The sequence below is a fragment of the Aedes albopictus genome, chromosome 1, assembly GCF_035046485.1.
Source record: "Aedes albopictus strain Foshan chromosome 1, AalbF5, whole genome shotgun sequence".
Taxonomy (NCBI): domain Eukaryota; kingdom Metazoa; phylum Arthropoda; class Insecta; order Diptera; family Culicidae; genus Aedes; species Aedes albopictus.
This window is the reverse complement of record NC_085136.1, coordinates 318,156,081-318,178,236: the sequence shown is the minus strand read 5'-3', so window position 1 is coordinate 318,178,236 and position 22,156 is coordinate 318,156,081. Positions and strand designations below refer to the sequence as shown.

The window sequence follows — 22,156 nt, the reverse complement described above, 5'->3', positions numbered from 1 at the left end:
AATCTAGCACTTCCCGCGCTACTGTACCCAGACCGTTGTTATTGGCAGCAGAGAGCAGAGTGTTTAAGGGACTCCCCGCAGGTTTCATCGAGATATTCGTACAACACATCCTTCATGCCGTCGGGTTTATCATTTGTCGACGCATAGATGTTGATTAAGTTGTAGCTAGTTGAAGAATCCGCATCGTATCCTCAACAAACAGATTCACTGGTTACCACCTTATAACTCGCTTCATCTGCCTCCTGGTTACTATGAAACATATGCTTCATGTTATGCCTTATCACCGCCGCTATAGTAGATGTTAGTAACTAACTAGGTAAAGAATATGATTCTGAAATGTTGCGTCAGTCTAACGTATCAATGCCGATGATATCTTCATGCCCGTACCTACATGACAAACACATGGCAGCTTATCGAACCAGCTGTAGATGATGTTAGTATAAGTAGCATCGTTAGTAGCATGTAGATATGTGTCCCTTGTAAACTGTATTTTTACCCCTATCATCGGTTGAAAAGTGCAGAACGTCAGTAGCTGATGCACTTCTCAGCCGGTAAACACCAGTCGCTGCTCGCTTGGTCAATTACTAGGCAGCTGCGCTGCGACAGCAGTAATCGGGACCAAAACTAAAGCTATAGACAGCATTAGACGCTCTCCGTTTTGTTTCCCGCATTGTGATCCGCGCGTCATGAGTTGCAAAAATAATTATCACATAATCTCCACGACGAGCGTTGTTTAGTTGATAGCAATTATCATCAGTATCGAATCAGCAGTACAGTTGGTAAGGTCAAGGTACGAGTGGATCGGAATCGATTTTGGGATAGACGACAATCCATCATAAAAAGGTATGAGCTGTTGAAATCGAGTAGACTTCGGTAGTTAGAGTAACTTGATATACCAATTAGTGATATTGAATATTTTTTTTAGCAAAAATGTGGTGGATCGTCTTGGCAGCGCTCTACATCGCTTTCGATTTGAACTACTTCATTCGGGCAATCTTCACGGTCGTCGTTATCCTGTGTTCCAAACGCGGTCTCAAACTGACCGATACCATCACGACATATGGTAGGTTTGCCTCTACTGAGGGTCAATTCACTAGAATGTAGAAATCGATACACAATTTCGTCTTCACAGGCATCTGCACCACACAGGACATCGACATGATGCTGAATCACATGAACAACGCGCGCTTCCTGCGGGAGTTGGACTTTGCCCGTTATCACTGGTATGGTCGAACCGGGTTTTGGACAAAACTGCGTGCCTTGGGAGGTTCCGCTGTGCAGGCTTCGGTGATGGTTCGGTACCGCAAGCAGCTCTCGCTGGGTCATCCGTTCCGGATAGAGACCAACGTGGTATGGTGGGACGACAAGTGTATATATTTCGAACACAAATTCGTCACGTTGTTCGATGGGTTTGTTCGCGCTGTAGCCACTTCCCGGCAGGCGATTACGGGGGTGGAGCTGGATAAAGTGATTAAGCAGTTTGACGACGGGCAAACAAGACCAGAACAACCGGAGGAGATACGGCACTGGATGAACGCTGTGGAGATATCCAGTCGGAATCTGAGGAAAGACCGCTAAATGTCGGCAAAATATCACTTTTTTCTAGTCATTATTATTTAATTTTTTAGGATAATTTCGAGTATGAAAATATTAAACACGAACTTTTTTGAACACCTATTTTCTAATAATCGAACATTAATTAAACTAACCGAACGGTCCAGAAATATTAATCTCCACCACTGCAAAGGTGCTCCCATATAGCAGGGTGGCCAGCGAACCGGGAAAACCGGGAGAACCGGGAAAAAGCCGGGAATTCGGAATCACCGGGAAAAAACCGGGAAATATTCGGGAATTCAGATTGCCACCGGGAAAATTTTGCATTTCCAGGAATAATTCCATACTGCTCTATTATTTCTAATCATTAATCACTTTTTTATCATCCATGAAAATAATCTGTAATGCCAAGCTTGTTGCTGGTTTAACAGAAGTTAAATATATTTAAATATATTTTATTGAAAATACGACTTGCGTTATATTTAGATGTTGAGAATTTTAAAATCATAATATCGGTTGCTGAAGTCGATCTGTTAAGTCAATTTAAAAGTTATAACTGTTTTTATTCTTAGTTTTAGCAAATCAAGAAGAAACAATAATTTATAATTCCTGCGTAATAATGTAAAGAGTTTCAGTAAACTTTAGTAAAGGGAAATCTTCCTCTGAATTAGTCTTGTATCGATGTCACCAAAATACAATAATACTACAAAAACTAAAAAGGGCACTCACATGTTTCTTTTCACTTACCTACATCAAATTGAAATTGTGGGAAATGTATTTTAACAACAGCAACAAGGAATTGATGAAAGACAGACTAAATGGAGTAAATAGGACGTTGTCGTTGGCTAATTTTTAACAACAGTTATGTACAACTAAACTGAAACCTAGAATCAGTATTTTTACTTGGCCAAACGTAATTCTAAGCAGTTTTTTTTGGCAAGTGTTACTAAAACAAATGATGTTATTATATGGAACATGAGAGACGAACACAAAACAATAGGCTTTCTGAAAAAAAATGTAAAATTGTTAAAAGGAATTAACGATTGCTCAAATGAATTCAGCAATAAGGCCAGTTTCGTGTTCAAAAGCAAACGCTCAAGAAAGTTTTAGACCAATTCCTGGAATAAAAATTCCACAGTGACAGCCATTTGAATTGTCATTCCTTCGCAACTGCGAAGAAAAACGGTTTTTGGGCGATTCATGCAAGAATTTCTGTAATATAATTGCTTTCCATCAAAAGTTTGAATATTTTTCAAAGAAGCCTGTGTGCCAAAAATGGCTGAATCTGAACATGTTGTTTAAATTAAGTTGATATGAAACATCTTCAAAATTTTAACACAAGTATCAGGCATACTGTATCAATTCTAGTGGAAATGATGTTTCGACGTTCAAACTAAAAATGAGAAGAAATGTGAAAGTACTTTACAGTTGCAAACATGTACATGTACAGTTTTTACAGAAACCTATGTTTTATTGTCATTGCAAAAAAATGTCATCAGGAATTAAAATTCTTAAGAGATTATTTCTGAATTTTACCAAAAAGAATCTCTTGAAGTTCACCCAGGAGTTTAATTGAAAATTCAAACATATGTTAGTTCTGAAATTTATCCTGGAACAGCTCCTAAGCCGATAGGGATTATTTTATTCAACACAAGTAAACAAACAAGTAAAACCGGGAAAAAATTGAAAATTTCGGGAAAAAAACCGGGAGAAAACCGGGAAATCAAAATCTGAAATTCACTGGCCACCCTGCCATATAGTCGATGCGGTAAACGCACTGCTATTCAACATAACCATGCTAAGTGGGACGGGTTCAATTCTCAGTCTGTCCAGGATCTTTTCGTAAGCTTTCAATTATTAACTGTGGAAGTGCTCATCAAACCCAAAGCTAAGCTGCAGGGGTTTTCCCAGTTGGGACATTTACACCAAGAAGAAGAAGCTAAATTATGTTCTCGAAGAATACTACGCTGACACAGGTTCCTTTTACGACGTTACGCCACGAAGAAGAAGCCAAATGGGACTCCAATCACGTCAGACCGTTAAATATCATTGCGCCTTAAAATAGACACAAGAAGTTAAGTAGGTATACACCGGATCCTAATCTCTGAGTTTTCTCAAATCTGAAAGTAAACTCTCTTCTCTCTCTTTCCCCGATACAACTCACGCAGGTGAAAATACCGCAGGTCGCGGTGTTCGTTTGCTGCAGTCGCAGTCGTGCACCGATCTTGAACTTCAACGGTTTACCGGAAAATCGCTTGGACGACGTGTGTTGGATAAAAATTGTGCACCAGTAATCGATCTTTCAGCAAGGTAAGTGTTTATTGCCTCGATCTACCTCTAGATGTATATCAAATGATACCAACTTAGTCGGGTTAGATTGATTAAATCTAGGTATCAGTCATTGACGCCGCGGAGATTTCCGTCACAATTTCACCTTTTCGTCATTTTTGTTCGCTCATTAAACTTCTTGAAGAGCGGAAGAGAAGATAATCGCGATCGAGTGGCGAATGTGAAAGTTTTAAGCTCTTTTCTTTTCGGTGTGATGCAGTTCAACTAGTGCTGTACCGTTGCATATAAAACGTGTGACTAAAAGATGGGAACTAAAGTTTAGACTTCTTTTTAGCGGAATCATTTTAATTCGATTGCCACACTACAACCTAAGTTAGTAGAAAGACACAGCGTAGCAAAGTTCACAGTTTTACCCATTAAAATGTAAATCGAAGCAGCAAAATTGTCACCACTCATCATTTAGGGCTACGTAGACACCTATTATAAGTTGGGCAGAGGTGGAAATAAAAACAAAAGTGACCTCCTCGAGGTAGAAGCCGGTTTCTTTCTTATGTAACTTTCGGTGGTTTTGCATGGTCAACCGGTTGGATATGATAAACATTTCGATTTTCAGCAGACGCATCATTGTCGTCAGTTTGTGTCGTGATTTTCTCTTTGTAGTGTTGGCCCGTGGCTCATCTTTCGCCGTCACATATCGTTCTGCTGCACGCCTCCAAAAATTGGTCTTTGCACTCGTCGTCCGAACATACCAAGTACTTGGAGTTCCTCCTCGAGCATAGTCTAAGTCTCATGTTCGTAGAGATCCACCAAATGATCCACCGGTCTTATTAGCGTGCTCTGCATGTTGTCAATGGTGAATTTGTCCATCACCTCGAAGCCATCCTCGTCTATCGTAACATTGATTGTTGCCAAGGCTTGTCCTAGGGTAAAAAATATAATTTGGACATGTATATAATTTGGACATGCACGGCGATGTTTGCCTTGTTCCGGAGAGCCAATAGAAGTTGATACTCCTGAATATCGACTTTTGGATCAAACAGACCCTATTCTGATGACATACGTTGAAAATACGCTTAACAATTAAGAATTTACTTCAAAATTATCGAAAATGTAAAATGTTTCACTAAAACCCCTCAAATGCACAGGTATGCAAGACGACATACGCTTCACAGTCACATACAATATTCACCTCAAAATCGTTGAATTAATAATTGTAAGAAGTTTAAAAGCCTTATTGCAATGAAAACTGTTCAATAAAGAAGCATTGGGCAGCCAATCTCTTAACATTCATCTAGAACGCCTAAAATAGGTGGTGTCCAAAATACATTACAAGTTTTTTACTGTAAATATATTTTGGTCATCTGACGAACTACATGGGGATGCTGTGCGATTGCATACTTGAAGGCGTATTATGTGGTTCTGGCGATATATCCTCGATTTTAACAAAAAACTGTAATTGTTATCAAAATAGATGCCTGTTAAGCGGAGAAATTTGATTATTTACATGAAACTATTTGTTAATTTAACTTACTTTCATGATAAAGCAGTATTCATGGCTAAACATGGAGATAATTGCCCTGTCCAAATTATATATACCTGAGGGTGTCCAAAACATATATTCGGTGTCCAAAATGCAATTCTAACAGACGATTGGAAATTGTGATTTTCTCAGACTAAAATGCGTTCGTTAAGCTTTTTATCACCAGGAACGCAAAGTACAATCATATTATAAGCGTAATAGTAACTTTGCAAAATAATCAATTCCTTTCTAAGGAAGCTAGAGGGCGATTTTTCTAACGTTGTCCTCAGCCTGTCCAAAATACATGAATTGCCCTATCAGCATGTTTTCCGTTTTTTGATGCATGCACTGCCAGTCAGACCTTCACGCTAACTCACACCGACACAGCGGCTGTGTTGGTCGCTCTCAAATCGACCCTCTTTACATGCCGCACATTTTGTGTGTTGCATGGGCCTTACACATTCCTGTGTTGAGGGGGTGAAGGTTTCACCACAGACAAACAGACGTAACACTTGCGAAATTTCCATCGACCACGCTTTTAACAATCATTTTAAATTTTCACAGTTGTGACTTTCACAACCAGAGGCGCGCGCATCGTTTTTCTATGCGTTTGACGTTTCACACTAGCGTCTTCTGTTGACGATATTGCACAACACAGTGATTCGTGCAACTTTTCCACCAGGTGGTGGTAGTGTGAACTGGGCGATGAATTTTCATGAAAATCGTTCAAGATGTTACGTCTGTTTGTCTGTGGTTTCACCATGTGTGCAAAACACACATTCTGTGGAACGCCTGGAATATGGAATCCGCTTCCATACTTGTTTTTGTTTTGGGAAGTTGAAAAAACAAATGCAATTTTCATGATTTTCAGAGATTTTTTCCATCGAATAGCTGAAGCAGTTGGAAATGCGTCAAAAACATTTCCATTTCCATCTGCTTTCCAGCTCTTCGATGGAAAAAATCCCGAAAATCCACCTCATGTTTACATGTGCCAAACTGTTTGGCCGCGGCTCGGGAGACGTTTGACTGTTCCGTTTCCACCGAGCCGCACAAAAATGAGTATGAGGCCGGGAACACATGGAATGTGTGTGGCGCGCACACATTTTAAACACATTCGGTCATTTGTGCATGTGTTGCAGCGCTCTGTGCGTTGCCAGCACAGCCGATGAGCGAGAAAAAAATAGCGTGTTTGCTGTTTCACGTTTCAGGTGGGTGTGAAGTCCTGTCAGTTCTGCCGAAATCCATGATGTCAGCTAAATGAACAACTTGGCCGGATCTGTTGAACTTCGCCACACTCGATTCTACGCATGACACTCTTGAAACCGCAAGGTTAAACAACAAAAACGAGAGTTCATCTCAGTTTCCATCAGCAAATCCTCGTCGAGATTCGAACGAACTAGAGTGTTCGCACGCTTTTAGCAACCTTTGTACATACATACATACATTTATTTGTTCAACATCACATTTAAGACAAGACATTATCAATAATAGTACGCCACAATACTCGGTTGCTCGCCACACTGAACGAAAATCCCCGCCAGCAATTGAATGAATCTTGCCTCATCCGAGCCCCATGCCTAAAATCAGATGATTTTTGGAAGTTTGTCATTCAAATGCTTATCTGACAGAATCAAAACACACGGTATAAAAATCCTTCAAAGTAACCATTATAATCATACAATTCAGAATCAAAACAAATCCAGGTGCGGATGATTATCATTCAAAACCCATACAGTCCACCGGTCGTTTTATGAATGAAATTGTTTGCAAAATCTGATGTTGCTCATATAGACGTTGTTGTATGTATTTCATTTTTTCTAATACTTTGCAAAACAGCTAATATTACAACCATCACAACTAGTTTGAACGAAACTGATTTCAATTGAAGTCAATTCCAAGCAAACTAGTAGAATGGTTGTAATATTAGATGTTTTGAAAAAAAAAAGTATAACACATTTTCATTGTATGAATTAAACTTTATTTAGAATTTTCGTATACAGAAATCACATTTCACTTTAATCTTACATTCACTTTTTTCACACTTCACCGAAGTCAAACACTTTTACGCGACACCTTTCCTGCGGCACTTCAACTTTGGAATTTTGAACTGGCATGGCGCTCCAACAGCTAAATGAAAATCAAACTAAAACTAAATGATTTTCGGAACGCGGCTTTGATAAAGTATGTTCAGCTTGATTTAGCATAATGCTCATATGTTAATTCCATCTTTTCATATTTGACTGAAAGGCAGACAACATACAAAATAATAGAATATAAAGAGTAAATAAAAATCCGCCATTGTTGTTTAGAAAATTATTCGGTCGGGATTGTCATTCAGTTTTGGGAATAAGCGCTTGAGCATACGCTCGAATGAGGATTCATTCGTTGGGCGGTGGGGATTTTCGTTCAATGGTCGAATGATTTTCGGTATGGAACACAGTGGAATATGGTTTCTGATGATTTGGTGATGATAATCATTCACAACAAACGTCAAGCGAAAAATCATTTATGTTTGCGTCTATTTTTGTTTTATAATAGGATGATTTTTATTCAGTAGAAGGCAGTAAAATCATTCTGCTGTGAAATCATTCGAAATTGAGATTCTGCGGATCTGTATCGCATTGAATGAAGAATCATTTTGCGTTCGGCGGGGGTTTTCGTTCAGTGCAGGTCACGCTCCACCTGGTCCGCCCATCGTGCTCTCTGCACTCCACTCCTTCTTGTGCCAATCGGATTAGTTGCAAACGGATTAGACGCAAATATTGTAATGAGTATATTTTTAGTTAGTAGTTTTGTTTCCTTTAACTTCGATGCTGCACATCGTTTGAGTTTGATGGGGGGATCAGTTCTGAAATTTCAATCGTTCATCAATCTGGATAATGGCTAATTTTTCCACTAGTAATGCTTCTCCAAACAATGTAATACCACGAATTGTTCTCAATGCTGCATTGAAACCTGATTATTTGAATATTTGTCACATTAATGTCCAAAGCTTAACCGCTCGTAACTTCTCGAAATTTCATGAACTCAAGCTGAATTTTGAAGATAGTAAAGCTGATATCATTTGTTTTACCGAAACATGGCTAAATGATTCATTTAGTAACGCAATGATTAGTATGGAAGGCTACAAAATCATTCGAAATGATAGAAATAGACATGGTGGAGGTGTTTGTATTTATTTAAGGAATAGTTTGTCTTATAAAGTAGTGTCTTTGTCGCAGAGTTCAGCTAATGATTTTTATGGTACTGAGTATCTCAATATTGAAATTAGAGTTGGATACGATAAAGTGTTCCTTGGAGTAGTTTACAATCCCCCGGGCGTTGATTGCACCGATGTTTTGAACGACATTTTGGAAAACTGTACTCTTAACTATGATTGCTCCTTCTTTCTAGGTGACTTCAATACGGATTTGCTAAGATTTTCTTCTCGTGTTCGCAGGTTTAAAGATATGTTAAACTCTATGTCTTACATGTGTGTCAATTCTGAACCAACGTATTTTCATCGAACAGGATGTTCTCTGCTTGACCTCTTTATAACTGATGCACATGACGTTGTTGCCAAACAGGATCAGCTTTCGATGCCTGGTGTATCAAACCATGATTTAGTGTTTTGTTCTTTGCGGTTATCATTCAATAGAAAGGAAGATATTGTTTTGTACCGTGACTACGTGAATTTTGATTCTATGGCGTTACTTGAATATGATATTCAACTCCATGATATTGACTGGAATATTTATTTTTGCATGGACGACCCCGATGAAATGATTGATTTCATTAATTATCATTTTCTTAAATTACATGATGAGTATATACCGTTGCGTCGCAAAAAGAAAAATAGAACCCCTTGGTTTAATAATGATATTTCCTATGCCATAATCAATAGAAACCTGGCATATGCTAAATGGAAAAGATCAAAAACTGTAGTGGATAAAAGTACTTATAAACGCCTTCGGAATGTTGTGAATGAATTAATAAAGCACGCGAAAATTAATTACGACAAGCAAAATTTAAATGTGAACTTACCTAACAAACAGTTATGGAATAATATTAAAAAATTGGGAATTTCGAAAAGTTCTAGTTTTCCAGATCATGATGGTTTAAATGCAAATCAAATAAATGATTATTTTGTTTCTAATTTTACTTCTGATACCTCAATAGATCCGCTTTTTGGTCCTTCTGATGGATTTAAATTTAATTTGTTTCAAGAGAGTGACATCGTTAACGCTATTTTTTCTATTAAGTCCAACGCTGTTGGTTTGGACAACATTCCCATTAGGTTCATTAAAATTCTTCTACCACTTGCTTTACCTGTTTATAAGTTTTTATTCGATTGCATAATCAACACCTCTATTGAATGTCTTGTTTGGGAGAGATCGCAGCAGTCCGCGAACGCGTGCGGGTGTGAAAATTTTTCGCTGTCATTTTTTTCTTCGTTTCCGCGAGTTTTCGATTTACGATTATTTGAGCTAATATTGAAATGTGAAAATTCGGCCGATGTTATGTCCGCGAATACGGTTCTACAGAGTGGAAACCAGAGTGGCAATGTTATCTTGGTAACGAAATCCGCTGAAAGTGCTGAAAGTATCGTGCCACCGCGTGTCCGGTCGTCATGAAAGGTGCCTTGTAGTGATTCAATGGTCCAAACGCGAAAACATCCGCGACAAAGAAGTGTGAAAAGTGCGTTTACTGCACTTAGTTTACAGCCGCGGCTTGTTTGCCAGTGGAATTGAAGGAAAAACTCCTTCCCGCATCATTCCGATATCTCTACGAGTTACATACGAAGATTGTGCAAGTTTCGGTCGCTTCACCATGGTTCGATTCTAGATCATTTGGAAGACTCTTGGAGTTTTTATCTCGCGGTTCCGCTCTGTGTAAGGTCAAGCATCGAAAGCAGCGAGAATTTCGATCAAATAATGCGTATTTGTTATTCGATATCGTGATGTGACTGAGGGACGTAAAGGTGTCAAGCTCATGGATCCAGTTAACAACATTAAGCCCTTGGACGCCGAAAAAATCACTTCTCAAGCGGATCTACGGACGAATTATTCAAATTCGGTGAGAACGTTCCATGTTTCTTTTTTTTCATTTATAATATGTATTTTCACAACATTATCATATCTTACACCATGGAGCGTTTGGTACGGTATGTCCACGCATCCTTCCTCCCCTGTAGATTCGAGAAGTGATTCGATTCTAAGCTGAAATGACTTGAAATCGAATCATTTCAAAGAATCATCTTTGCGGTAAACGCTACGCAGTAGGCCTGGCCGCTTTGACGCTTGTGACATATCTTCGATATGCTGCAAGCATCAATACTGACAAGAAAAATAATCGGGCGTAATCTAACCCGATTATTTTCCAGGATGCTTTCTTGTACTGGCTGCGTATGTGTTAGATTAGATTAGATTAGATTAGATTGCATAATCAACACCTCTATTTTTCCACGTGCTTGGAAAACCTCCAAAATAATTCCGATCAAAAAGAAAGCTAACAGTTCATCGGTTTCCAACTTACGTCCAATAAGCATTTTAAGTTCATTATCAAAAGTTCTTGAAAAACTCATAAAATCTCAAATAACCGAGTTTATTGTTGATCATGATCTTCTGCATCCCTATCAGTCAGGATTCCGTTGTAGGCATAGTACAAACACCGCGTTGATCAAAGTTCATGATGACATTGCATGTGCAATTGACCGTAAAGGGATAGCTATCCTGCTGCTTATAGATTTTGCTAAAGCCTTCGATCGGGTTTCACACTCCAAACTAGTGAAGAAGTTATTGAATAAATTTAATTTTACTTTGCCTTCTGCAAAACTAATTGAATCATATTTAAGCGATCGTCAACAAGCGGTGTTGCATAATGGAGTCCTATCTGAATTTAGATCTATCAAGTCTGGCGTACCTCAAGGGTCTGTGCTGGGGCCACTTTTGTTCTCTTTGTTCATTAATGACTTACCTGCTAATTTAGAGTTTTGTTCTATTCATATGTTTGCTGATGATGTGCAAATATACCTGTGTACCTCTGGTGATGTTGATACGCATGATATGGCTAGAAAAATTAATCATGACCTTAATAATATATTGAGATGGTCGCAAAGAAATCTTTTAGCTGTAAATGCGGCGAAAACCAAGGCTATGCTTATTACCAAGCTCAAGAACCCGCCTCAAATACCGTTGATTTTCTTTGATGGAGAAAGAGTTGAGTTTTTCGATAAATTGGAAAATCTAGGAGTTTTATTCACTTCGAGTTTACAATGGGATGCTTTTGTAAACTCTCAGTGTGGAAAAATTTATGGTACTCTAAAAAAGCTAAATTTGGTTACCAGACACCTTGACAGCTCCATGAAAATCAATTTATTTAAGTCTTTAATTCTGCCACATTTTATCTACGGAGATTTTGTGTATAGTAATGCTTCAGCTTCTTCTCTTAATAGACTCCGAGTGGCACTTAATGCCTGTGTTAGATATGTTTTCAATCTTTCAAGGTACTCTCACGTTTCCCATTTGCAAGATGCTTTACTAGGTTGTCAGTTTTCAAAATTTTATAGTTATAGATCATGTTTGCAAATTTTTACAATTATTAAAAATAAAATACCATACTATCTTTACAATAAGCTTCAGTTTATGAGAAATACGAGGACAATGAGCCTGATAATACCACATCATTCATCTTCTTACTATGGTCAATCCTTGTTTGTGAGAGGCATTCATTATTGGAATCGTTTATCCCCTAACCTCAAGTCATCATCTTCTATATCCGTTTTCAGAAAGGGTCTTCTTGAAGAACTAGAACGTGTGCAGTAAAAGAGTTAAAGGAATCGGGTTCAGGAACATAGATTAATTAAGGCATAGATTGTCGTAAAATGAATTCCATCACTTTGTAACATTTTTAAAAGGGTTAACCTTACGTTACATGAATATCAATAAAGAAATAATAATAATAAATAATAAAACACCAGCTTTGCAGGGTTGTTGTCCGGCATTCTTGCAACATGCCCTGCCCACCGTATCCTTCCAGCTTTGGCCACCTTCTGGATGCTGGGTTCGCCGTAAAGTGCAGCGAGCTCGTGGTTCATTCTTCTCCGCCACACACCGTTCTCCTGCACACCGCCGAAGATCGTGCTTAGCACGCGTCACTCGAAAACTCCGAGTGCTTGCAGGTCCTCCTCGAGCATGGTCCATGTCTCGTGTCCGTAGAGGACCACCGGTCTTATTAGCGTTTTGTACATGGTGCATTTGGTGCGTGGGTGAATCTTTTTCGACCGCAGTTTCTTCTGGAGCCCGTAGTAGGCCCGACTTCCGCTGATGATGCGCCTCCGAATTTCACGACTCACGTTGTTGTCAGCCGTCAGTAAGGATCTGAGGTAGACGAATTCCTTCACCACCTCGAGGGTATCCCCGTCTATCGTCACATTACTACCCAGACGGATTCGGTGGTGTTCGGTTCTGCCTACCAGCATGTACTTTGTTTTTGAGGCATTCACCATCAGTCCGCCCTTTGCTGCTTCGCGTTTCAGGCGGGTGTACAGCTCTGCCACCGTTCCAAATGTTCTGGCGATAATGTCCATATCGTTCGCAAAGCACACAAATTGACCGGATTTCGTGAAAATCGTTCCCCGACTGTTGAGCCCGGCTTGTCGCATCACACCTTCCAGAGCGATGTTGAAGAGTAGGCATTAGAGTCCGTCACCTTGTCGCAGTACCCGACGAGATTCGAATGAACTGGATAGTTCACCCGAAACCCTTACATCGTCCATCGTTGCTTTAAACAGTCTAGTTCCTGGAAAGCCGTTTTCCAAGATTCTTCATAGATCTGCGCGGTCGATACTGTCGATGCATTGGGACCTGGTATTCACGGCATTTCTGGAGGATTTGCCGTACGGTGAAGATCTGGTCCGTTGTCAACCGACCGTCGATGAAGCCGGCTTGATAACTTCCCACGAACTCATTCGTTTCAGGTGACAGACGACGGAAAATGATCTGGGATAGCACTTTGTAGGCAGCATTCAAAATAGTGATCGCCCTAAAGTTTCTCACATTCCAAATGGTCGCCTTTCTTGTGAATAGGGCAGATTACCCTTCCTTCCACTCCTTCGGTAGCTCCAAACTAACATTTTTTGTGAATGTAAACGTCAACAAAGCGTCCTTAATACGGCTTGATGCTGAGTTACTGTGTTGTACATATGGACGGAAGCTTCTATGCAAGCCCTATACCAATGAATCTGGCGAACTTAATCAACTTGTACATGCTGTGCGATCAGCTTCTTTGCCACCTAGTCATAGCTCTTTTCTCGGCTCCTATGTAACCACTAACTGAATAACAAAGAGAAGGCGCTTTTTCAGCCTTTTCGCAGTTGTTAAATAATAGTTTTAGTTTTTGAACGATTAAATATAATTAGGTTATGGATACCGTGACGCAATACATGTGGAACTGGAATTATCACTTTTAAAATTGAATAATGAAAGTACTTGCAGCTACTTGGAATCGAACTCCCGATCTCCGTATCCACTGGTCTCGATGATGTCCTCGCTGCCACACTGCTATATACTAATAACATAGAAAATAGCCCGTTTTGTTTTACTCCAGACAAGGCTTCATAATTGTGCCACAAGAAACCTTACCCAACTTCATCTTGCTGTAAAAGCTTGTGAAACGTCAAACGCAATATTTGAACAAGCTGTGTGGTTGCGCCAACAGATTCTTCTTCACAGCTTCTAGCTGAAAGAGTGTTCTTTAAACGGCTACGAAGCGCTGCTGTTTTGTGTTTTGGCAACATTATAAAACGTACTGTATAAAAGCAGCTGTTGTAGTAACTGGGACTCTTACTCGATTTGCACATCTTCCGGCAAATCTTCCAGCATTGAATTAAAGTGCAATAAAAGCAACCCAAATAATTTCACAGCACATACATGGATAGCTGTAAAGAATTTGTGTAGCAGCTATATATCCCGCTTAAAGTTTGTTTTGACAATAATTTTTACATCCGACAAGCCGTGTTGGTAAACCAACAGTTTCTTTATTACAGCTTCTAGCCGTAATTAAATCGCATAACGGCCTTTAAAGCGCTGCTGGTTTGGGGATTTGTCAGTATAATGAATTGTACTGTATAGTAGCAGCTGTTTTGTTAGTGGGGACTCCTATTCAATGTGTTCAAGTTTATACATCTTCCGGGAAATCTCCCGGAGTTGGAATAGGGTGGAGTAAAGGCAGCCCCAGTGACAAGCAATGGATTTCTGAAAACCGAGTTTGGTAGCTGTATGGTGCTTGTTTTGCAGTCGTGTAGTAGCTTATGATTTATATTTGACTAGCTTTCCTTTTATTCAGCCTTGACTGCTTTTACTCGATGGTTACACAACAGAAAGCAAATGACTGAAGCTTATAGCGCTGAAAATGTTAGTTGGGCTGTTCGGTTTCCTAGATCCTGACTATCAGCCGATGCAGACAGGAGGCCAACTTTTCTGGGCCCATCTTGATGAGTTCAGTTGCGATACCATCCTTACCAGCTGCTTTGTTGGTTTTCAGCTGGTCAATGGCACCTTAACTTCCCTTAGCGTGGGAGTTGGTTCATTTCCTTCCTCCGCTGCACTGGCGTTGTCGTTTCCTTCGTTGCCGTGGTCTCCCGTGCCTATGTTTTCCACGCCATTAAGCTGCTGATCAAAGTGCTGCTTCCACCTTTCGATCACCTCACGTCCGTCCGTCAAGAGGCTTCCGTCTTTATCCTTGCATATTTCGGCTCGCAGCACGAAGCCGTTGCGGGATGCGTTGAGCTTCTGATAGAACTTCCGTGTTTCTTGGGAATGGCACAGCAGTTCCATTTCTTCACACTCCGCTTCTTCCAGGCGGCGCTTTTTCTCCCGAAAGAGGCGGGTCTGCTGTTTCCGCTTCTGTTTGTAACGTTCCACGTTCTGTCGAGTCCCTTGCTGCAGCATTACCGCCCTCGCTGCGTTCTTCTCCAAAATCGTTCTGCACTCTTCGTCTAACCATTCGTTCCGTCTATTCCATTCCACGTACCCGATGGTGCTCTCGGCTGCGTCGTTGATGGCTGCTTTCGCTGTACTCCAGCAGTCCTCTAGAGGGGTCTCATCGAGCTCGCCCTCGTCTGACAACGCGGCCTCCAGATTCTGCGCGTATGCTGAGGCGACATCCGGTTGTTTCAGTCGCTCTAGGTTGTATCGTGGCGGTCGCCGGTACCGTACATTGTTGATGGCGGAGAGTTTTGAGCGCAGTTTAACCATCACCAGATAGTGGTCGGAGTCGATATTGGCGCCACGATAGGTCCTGACGTCGATAATGTCGGAAAAGTGCCGTCCGCCAATCAGAACGTGGTCGATTTGAGATTCCGTCTGCTGTGGTGATCTCCAGGTGTAACAATAAGGGAGGCTGTGTTGGACAAAAGGTGCTACGTATGGCCATATTTTTGGAGGCGGCGAAATCAATGAGTCGTAGGCCGTTTTCGTTCGTCTGCTGGTGGGCGCTGAACTTACCAATCGTCGGTCTGAATTCCTCCTCCTGGCCTACCTGAGCGTTCAAATCACCTATGATGACCTTGACGTCGTGACTTGGGCAGCGATCATACTCGTGTTCAAGCTGCGCGTAAAATGCGTCCTTGTCATTATCAGTGCTTCCGGGGTGTGGGCTGTGCACGTTTATTATGCTGAAGTTGAAGAATCGGCCCTTGATCTTCACCCTGCACATTCTTTTGTCGATCGGCCACCAACCGATTACGCGCCTCTGCATATCACCCATCATGATGAAAGCTGTTCCCAGCTCGCGTGTGTTGCCGCAGCTCTGGTAGATGGTATGATTACCTCTAATCGTTCGCACCATGGATCCTGTCCAACACACCTCCTGCAGCGCTACGATGCCGAACCCGCGATCCTTCAGTAGATCGGCGAGTATGCGGGTGCTCCCAATGAAGTTGAGAGATCAGCAGTTCCACGTACCGAGTTTCCAATCGCAAGTCCTTTTTGTTCGCTGGGGTCGACCGATCGTTGCCGTTGGTCTTGGTTCGTATTATTCTGTTGCTGATTTTCCGTTACAATGTTTTTTTTTACGGCTGGCTCGTAGGGCCTGACACCTACCCCCTACTTCCCAGAGGACCATAGTGTACAGTTGAGCTTGGAGTTCTTCCCTGGCACTTGGGCCACCGTCGGTGCTTGGACGTTGATCAGCCGTCTCTAACATGGGGATCAGACGCTGTTGTGAGCCGCTCCTCCTGGAAAACAGACGCTCAGGTTTGCAGAAGCAAACCCCCCCCCCCCCCCCCCCTTCCTGTCAGCCTACGACCGATGTTCCCACCGGGGTTGGTTACCCGATATTCTCTAAGGTTACTCATAGTTTCCGGCTGGTACCACAACGAGGTAGGGATAGGAGTTGCTGGGCAGAGGCTAGTGGATCACAATGGGATCTGACTTGCGCAGCATACCCAGCCTTTGGTATTCAAACTAATATAGCGCATTTAGTTCGCCACTGGACTGCGAACTTAGCTTTCATAAGTTCAAAAACCTGAATAGAAGTGCGCGATCGCAACAAATCACGCTAGTGTCTTCGGTGCACTATTTCTTCAAACTATGCTGAATAAGTGCTCTGAAGACATCGGGTTGATTCGTTGCAATCGCGCACTTTTATTTGCGTCTTCGCACTCCTGAAAACTTCTGCGATCGTTCAGTGGTGAACTAAATGCAGTATATTACGTTCTGTATTGAGACTTTCGGGCTAGTGGTAAAAAACCGCGGCTAATAAGACATCAAATTTCTACATTCACTATTTTTCAAATTTGTACGTTCAATGTTCGTATATAATATTCAGGAAATCCATGTGCAATGTGGATTTCCAGAATAATCTAGACACGCCAATGCGCACAGTGGCCCAACCTCTCACAATTTCTTGCATGCAATCTTTTCAAATCTTGAGCACAACCACTTTCATACGCGCATGTGTATCTACATCGCGAAAACACATCATCAGCAATATTCGTCAAAGGTATATGTGTATTGATGGTAAAATTTATGTGTACTGAAATACCACGTTCCATACTGACGTGTATGCAGGCACCATCGCACCATCTCAAAGTGATAATTTGTTTTCATTCATTCGCGCACCGGGCTGCACAGTCAGTCAGTGATGAAACAAGTGGCTGAATTGTAGTGAATTGAAATCTGTTTCAATGCAATAAAATTTGAGTGTTGATCATCTAAAGTTACCATGAATCTATTCACCATAATCTTGTACGGAGTGCTGTTGTCGGTATCGTGCCATGGAGCACAGAACAAAACGCAATTTGTTGCCACAGAGGAGTGGCAAGAGATTGAAGAAGGTAAGGTTTGAACACCTGAGTTCTGGAGTGAAAAGGTTGTCGAGTATCCAATAGCTCTGATCTCGACATCAAATCTCGTTAAACTATTAACATTATGAAGTGTCAGCTATTGGGTTCTCTACAGTCTGTTTTAAAATTCTTTTTGAAAATGTGCAACAAAACATTGTGTCCTTGGTCTATCGTAGGTCAACCCATACCGCAAGGTCTGCACGTTAGGATAAATTTACAAACCGGAAAGAAAGAAGCTAAACTTCTGGAAAAGGAAAACAATGACACGCAATCCACTGGATCGCTATCCACGGTTCCCGGCGAAGGACTTCAGGACCACGGCACCGCATTACCATACGATAACATCGGCAAGTTGAAGGAAGCCTTGGAAAATATACCCGGCGATGACTTCAAGTACAACGAAGAAGAGCTCAAGAAAGTCAAGTCCAAGTTCAAGACCTACGACGAGATCAAAAAGGAACTGAAGGATGTCAATCTGGAGGTGAAGAGTGATAGTGATATCATGAGTGCGCTGTTTGAGCGATTTGCGGAAATTTTGAAATCCAAGAACCTGGCCGAGAACGCGGTGAAGGCCGAGTTGGATGTAATGTTCGAAGACCTTCAATATCTGGTTCATCAGATTGACAACGCCAACGAGTTTATCGATCGCCAGGGACTCGAACATATTATTTGGCCGAGTTTGAACCAAACCGAATCAACGCTGAAGATTCACGGATTGAAACTACTCGGGACGGTGGTTCAGAACAATCCAAAGGCAAAAGTTGCGCTATTTGAACGCAATGGTGGAAGTATTCTACTGACCAAACTTTCTCAGTCGTCCAAGTCCGAGGAAATCTCCGCCGGGCTGTACGCCTTCGGTAGCTTGGTGCGAAAATTCCCGTTCGCCCAAAGTGAACTTCTCAACCCACATGGTTACAGTCTGCTCTTCGACGTCCTGAACAAGAACATCGAACTTCGGGTAAAGGTAAAGATCGTCAAGCTAATTACCGACTTGGTTCAGGACTACGAAAATGCTCTGACGGGAAAGGAAGTGGACGCCACTACTCGGGAGCGATACGAATCCACCAACCTTAAGGAAGGTCTGCGCAAGGCGGAGTACTGCGGCCGAGTGGGGGAGTTCTTCCACCAGAACAAAGCCGGCTTCCTTCAGGACGAGAATCTCACCGAGGAATGTGTGGGCGCGCTGCGCAGTGTTCGCAGCGGGCTGTGTCAGGAAGTTTGGTCCAAGTGTCCGCTGTTTCGGCATACACTGCTGGTGTTGAGGAATCAGTTGGATACCCGGCTGGACGAGTGGAACGGTGACAAGGACGGGCGGGATTACCTGGTGGAAATCCAACAGGCGATAGATCAGTTCGTGGAGGAACTGTACGGGGGTAGCCTGCCAAAGGATGAGCTGTGAGGGGGTGGAGGTAGATGGTGTGAAATTATGTGGTTACGTTTAAGTAATAAATTATTTAATGACTAACTGAATGCATGTAAATTACTATTTCGAAAAAACTTCCTTGCATTCTACTATTCAAAATGGGATGAGAGAAAGTAGGGCGTTAGCAGTACTTCAAAAGCAGTAGGGCGTTATAGTACACTATCACGTGATATGAATTGACCTATTACGACTATGTACTCACTTACTACATTCAGTCCTGGGGTCTCAGGTCCTGAGCACCAATGGTTTTGCTGAGGGCCGAAGTAAGAGATCTTCATTCTGGTCGGTTGCTTACCATCGTCTTGTCCTGTGGCTTGGTCAAGCTTCTGTCGACTTACTTTATTTCTTTGTAGAGGTCGCAGAGATAGCCATTTGGCTACCAAGATATTGGAAGCTTTCAACATTCTTCCTTCACTGCTTGCCCAGCTACCGTGAAGCTGGAAGGGTTGACCGTGTTTACATCTAACGATTTGGTCTTGTTGACGTTGATGGTAAGACCTGGCGCCGAGAAGCGATTGGCTAGATCATCGAGCTTACTCTGAATATCAGAGCGCTGTTGAGCTACGAGAGCAACGCCAGTTCGAAGTCATTTAGGTGCTCCATGGCTGCCACGATTTGGTTCACGATCAATCGAACCTACCAGGATCTTGTCGATTACGATGAGGAACAGTAGTGGCGATAGTATACATTCTTGCCTCACTCTGACCTGTATGGGGTCGGACAAGATACCGTTGTGCAGTACTATACACGAAAATGCCTCGTACTGTGCTCGAATGAGGCCGATGACTTTTTCAGGGATACCCTTGCGCCTGAGGGCTTCCCACATGTTTCCGTGATTGAGACGGTCGAAAGCTTTTTCGTAATCAATGAACACCAGGTAGAGAGACTCTTGGAATTGATTGATTTGCTCCAAGATGATACGGAGCACGACAATATGGTCCACACAGGATCGACCGGCACGAAATCCTGCTTGCTGCCTTCGGAGAGTTATCTCCTGGTAATGATGGACCTTTGGTGTTGAAACGGGCGCGTCGAACTCTTGGTGGATCATGCTGAGATGCCGGTGGCGTGACTGGCACTTGAAAAAGGTTTCCAAAGTGCTCGAACCATCATTTCAACTGGTTAGCCGGGTCGGTCAATAGCTGTCCAAGCGTGTCTTCCATGGGCACCGTAGCATTCATCTTAGTCCTACTAAGGCGACGTGAGACATCGTAGAGAAGACGAATGTCGCTGGTATTTGCGGCTTTCTCGCCTTCTTCGACAAGAGAGTCCCCTCAGCTGTGTCCCGTCTACAGGAGCGTTCCACTGCCTTCTCGAGTTTCGAATAACGCTGACGAGCTACGGCTTTGGCTCCTCGTGTTTTCGCTCGCTCAATCACGGTTTTAGCGTTCCTTCGCACCTCCATCTTTCCCCCCTGTGATCCACTGCTTTCTCTTGATGCGTAGCTCACCAATATTATTCTCGCAAGTGGCGATGAAGGCGTTCTTGATGGCGCTCCATTGATCTTCTACGCTTCCACCTTCCGGAATATCCGCAGATCAGTTCTCCAATTTCTCGACAACTTATGCCAATCTGTTTTCTCAAAAGTTCGACCAATGGACTTTTCTCAGTCCTTGGATCTCAAGCCTCATTGGCTAGTTGTACCAGTTCGCCCACCTTGGGCAAGTACCAATTCTTGTCAAAATCATAAAAATGACTAAAATCAACTCCTTTACCCTATTTTTTTTTTCAGATGTTCACCTGCGGGCTTCTGATTGCCCTCCTGGTCCTGTACGTGATCTGGGACGTCAACTACTTCATACGATGCGTGGCAACGCTCGGCTATGGAATGCTATTCCAGCGAAAGCGGAAAGTGACTGACCAAACGACCATCTACGGCCTGTGCACCACCCAGGACGTGGACATCTTCATCCGGCACATGAACAACGCTCGTTACATCCGCGAGCTGGACTTTGCCCGGTTCCATTTCTACGGGCTGACCGGCATCTATGGGAAAATCAAGGCCAAGGGTGGCGGTGCCGTGCAGGGAGCGTCCAGCGTGCGCTACCGTCGAACCATTCCGATCTTCAATGCGTACAAAATCACCACCAAGTTGGTGTGGTGGGACGACAAGGCGATCTACCTGGAGCAGCAGTTTGTCACGTTGGCCGACGGATTCGTGCGGGCGGTGGCCATGTCCAAGCAGTGCATCACCAAGGTCAACGTGCTGGATCTGATGAAGGAATTTCCGGGAGTGGAAAAGCAACCGGAGATGCCTGCCGAGTTGCAGCAGTGGTTGGAATCGATCGAAACGTCCAGCCAAAAACTTCGGAAGGACAAGTAGGGTGTGTACCGAGATAACCCAAAGCAGCCTGGTGTCCAGATGGCTTTCGGATCATCGATGGCCTAGGATACTGTTTGTAATATTTATTGCATTCCCGTGGAGCGGTATATAGAATTAATAATACAAAAATGTTTAATATTTAAAACAGACTAAAATGCATTGCCTCGAATAAATAGCTCTTTTTCCAAAGGAATCCTTGTATCATTTACAGTCCCATATCCCTCCCGTCCGCCTACCGCCCGTCGAACGGAGCAAAAACAACCGTCCCGGCCGGTTGTTGGCTTTTCTTCAGTAGACTGACGTACTTTACCAAATAGTGTGCCAAGTTTTCGTCGACGTAGAGCACCAGGCGGCGTTCGCTATCATCGGTGGCACCCCGGTCCCCCTCAATGATCGGGACATCGTCCATCAATTCGAGGTCACCACCGTCGTCCTCGTCACCGATTTCGACGGCCACATCGTCGCCGATGCCGGCAGTCATGTCATCATCTTCGGGGGATGCGAATGGGGTTCCCTGCTTCGGTGCGACTGGCGCTGGGTTTCTACTTACCTTGGGGGTCGCGGAGGTGGTTTGCTTCGTCAGTGGAGGCAGCGAGTAGGAGGATAGCTTTGGCAGTTGCATGGTTGATTCCTGCACAAATTGGTACGTTCGACTGGAGATTGGGTACGACTGAAAAACAATAGTTTTTACATCAATGACTGAACCAAAAATAGTTGAGCTTT

At 42.6% G+C, this 22,156-nt stretch overlaps 4 protein-coding genes across 4 annotated transcripts in view; 3 read left to right on the top strand and 1 right to left on the bottom strand.

The window, feature by feature from the left end:
• Positions 1-441: 441 nt before the first annotated feature.
• Positions 442-1,677, top strand: LOC109398588 (protein THEM6). Its single transcript, XM_062847203.1, has 3 exons — positions 442-843; positions 926-1,063; positions 1,133-1,677. Exons 2-3 carry the CDS (start codon positions 931-933, stop codon positions 1,576-1,578), a joined length of 579 nt encoding a protein of 192 aa, XP_062703187.1. The 5' UTR covers positions 442-843; positions 926-930; the 3' UTR covers positions 1,579-1,677.
• A 2,031-nt stretch (positions 1,678-3,708) lies between these two features.
• LOC115264138 (protein THEM6) lies at positions 3,709-21,626 on the top strand. Its single transcript, XM_029867512.2, has 2 exons — positions 3,709-3,864; positions 20,843-21,626. Exon 2 carries the CDS (start codon positions 20,843-20,845, stop codon positions 21,431-21,433), a length of 591 nt encoding a protein of 196 aa, XP_029723372.1. The 5' UTR covers positions 3,709-3,864; the 3' UTR covers positions 21,434-21,626.
• Positions 17,425-19,156, top strand: LOC115261758 (nucleotide exchange factor Sil1). Its single transcript, XM_029867497.2, has 2 exons — positions 17,425-17,678; positions 17,864-19,156. Exons 1-2 carry the CDS (start codon positions 17,567-17,569, stop codon positions 19,084-19,086), a joined length of 1,335 nt encoding a protein of 444 aa, XP_029723357.2. The 5' UTR covers positions 17,425-17,566; the 3' UTR covers positions 19,087-19,156.
• Positions 21,502-22,156, bottom strand: part of LOC109423638 (intermembrane lipid transfer protein VPS13B-like) — a 60,257-nt gene continuing 59,602 nt past the window's right edge. Inside the window, exon 10 of the mRNA XM_062847202.1 lies at positions 21,502-22,103. Within this exon, the coding sequence (XP_062703186.1) occupies positions 21,666-22,103 (438 nt within the window). The 3' untranslated portion in view covers positions 21,502-21,665. The remainder of the gene's footprint in view (positions 22,104-22,156) is intronic.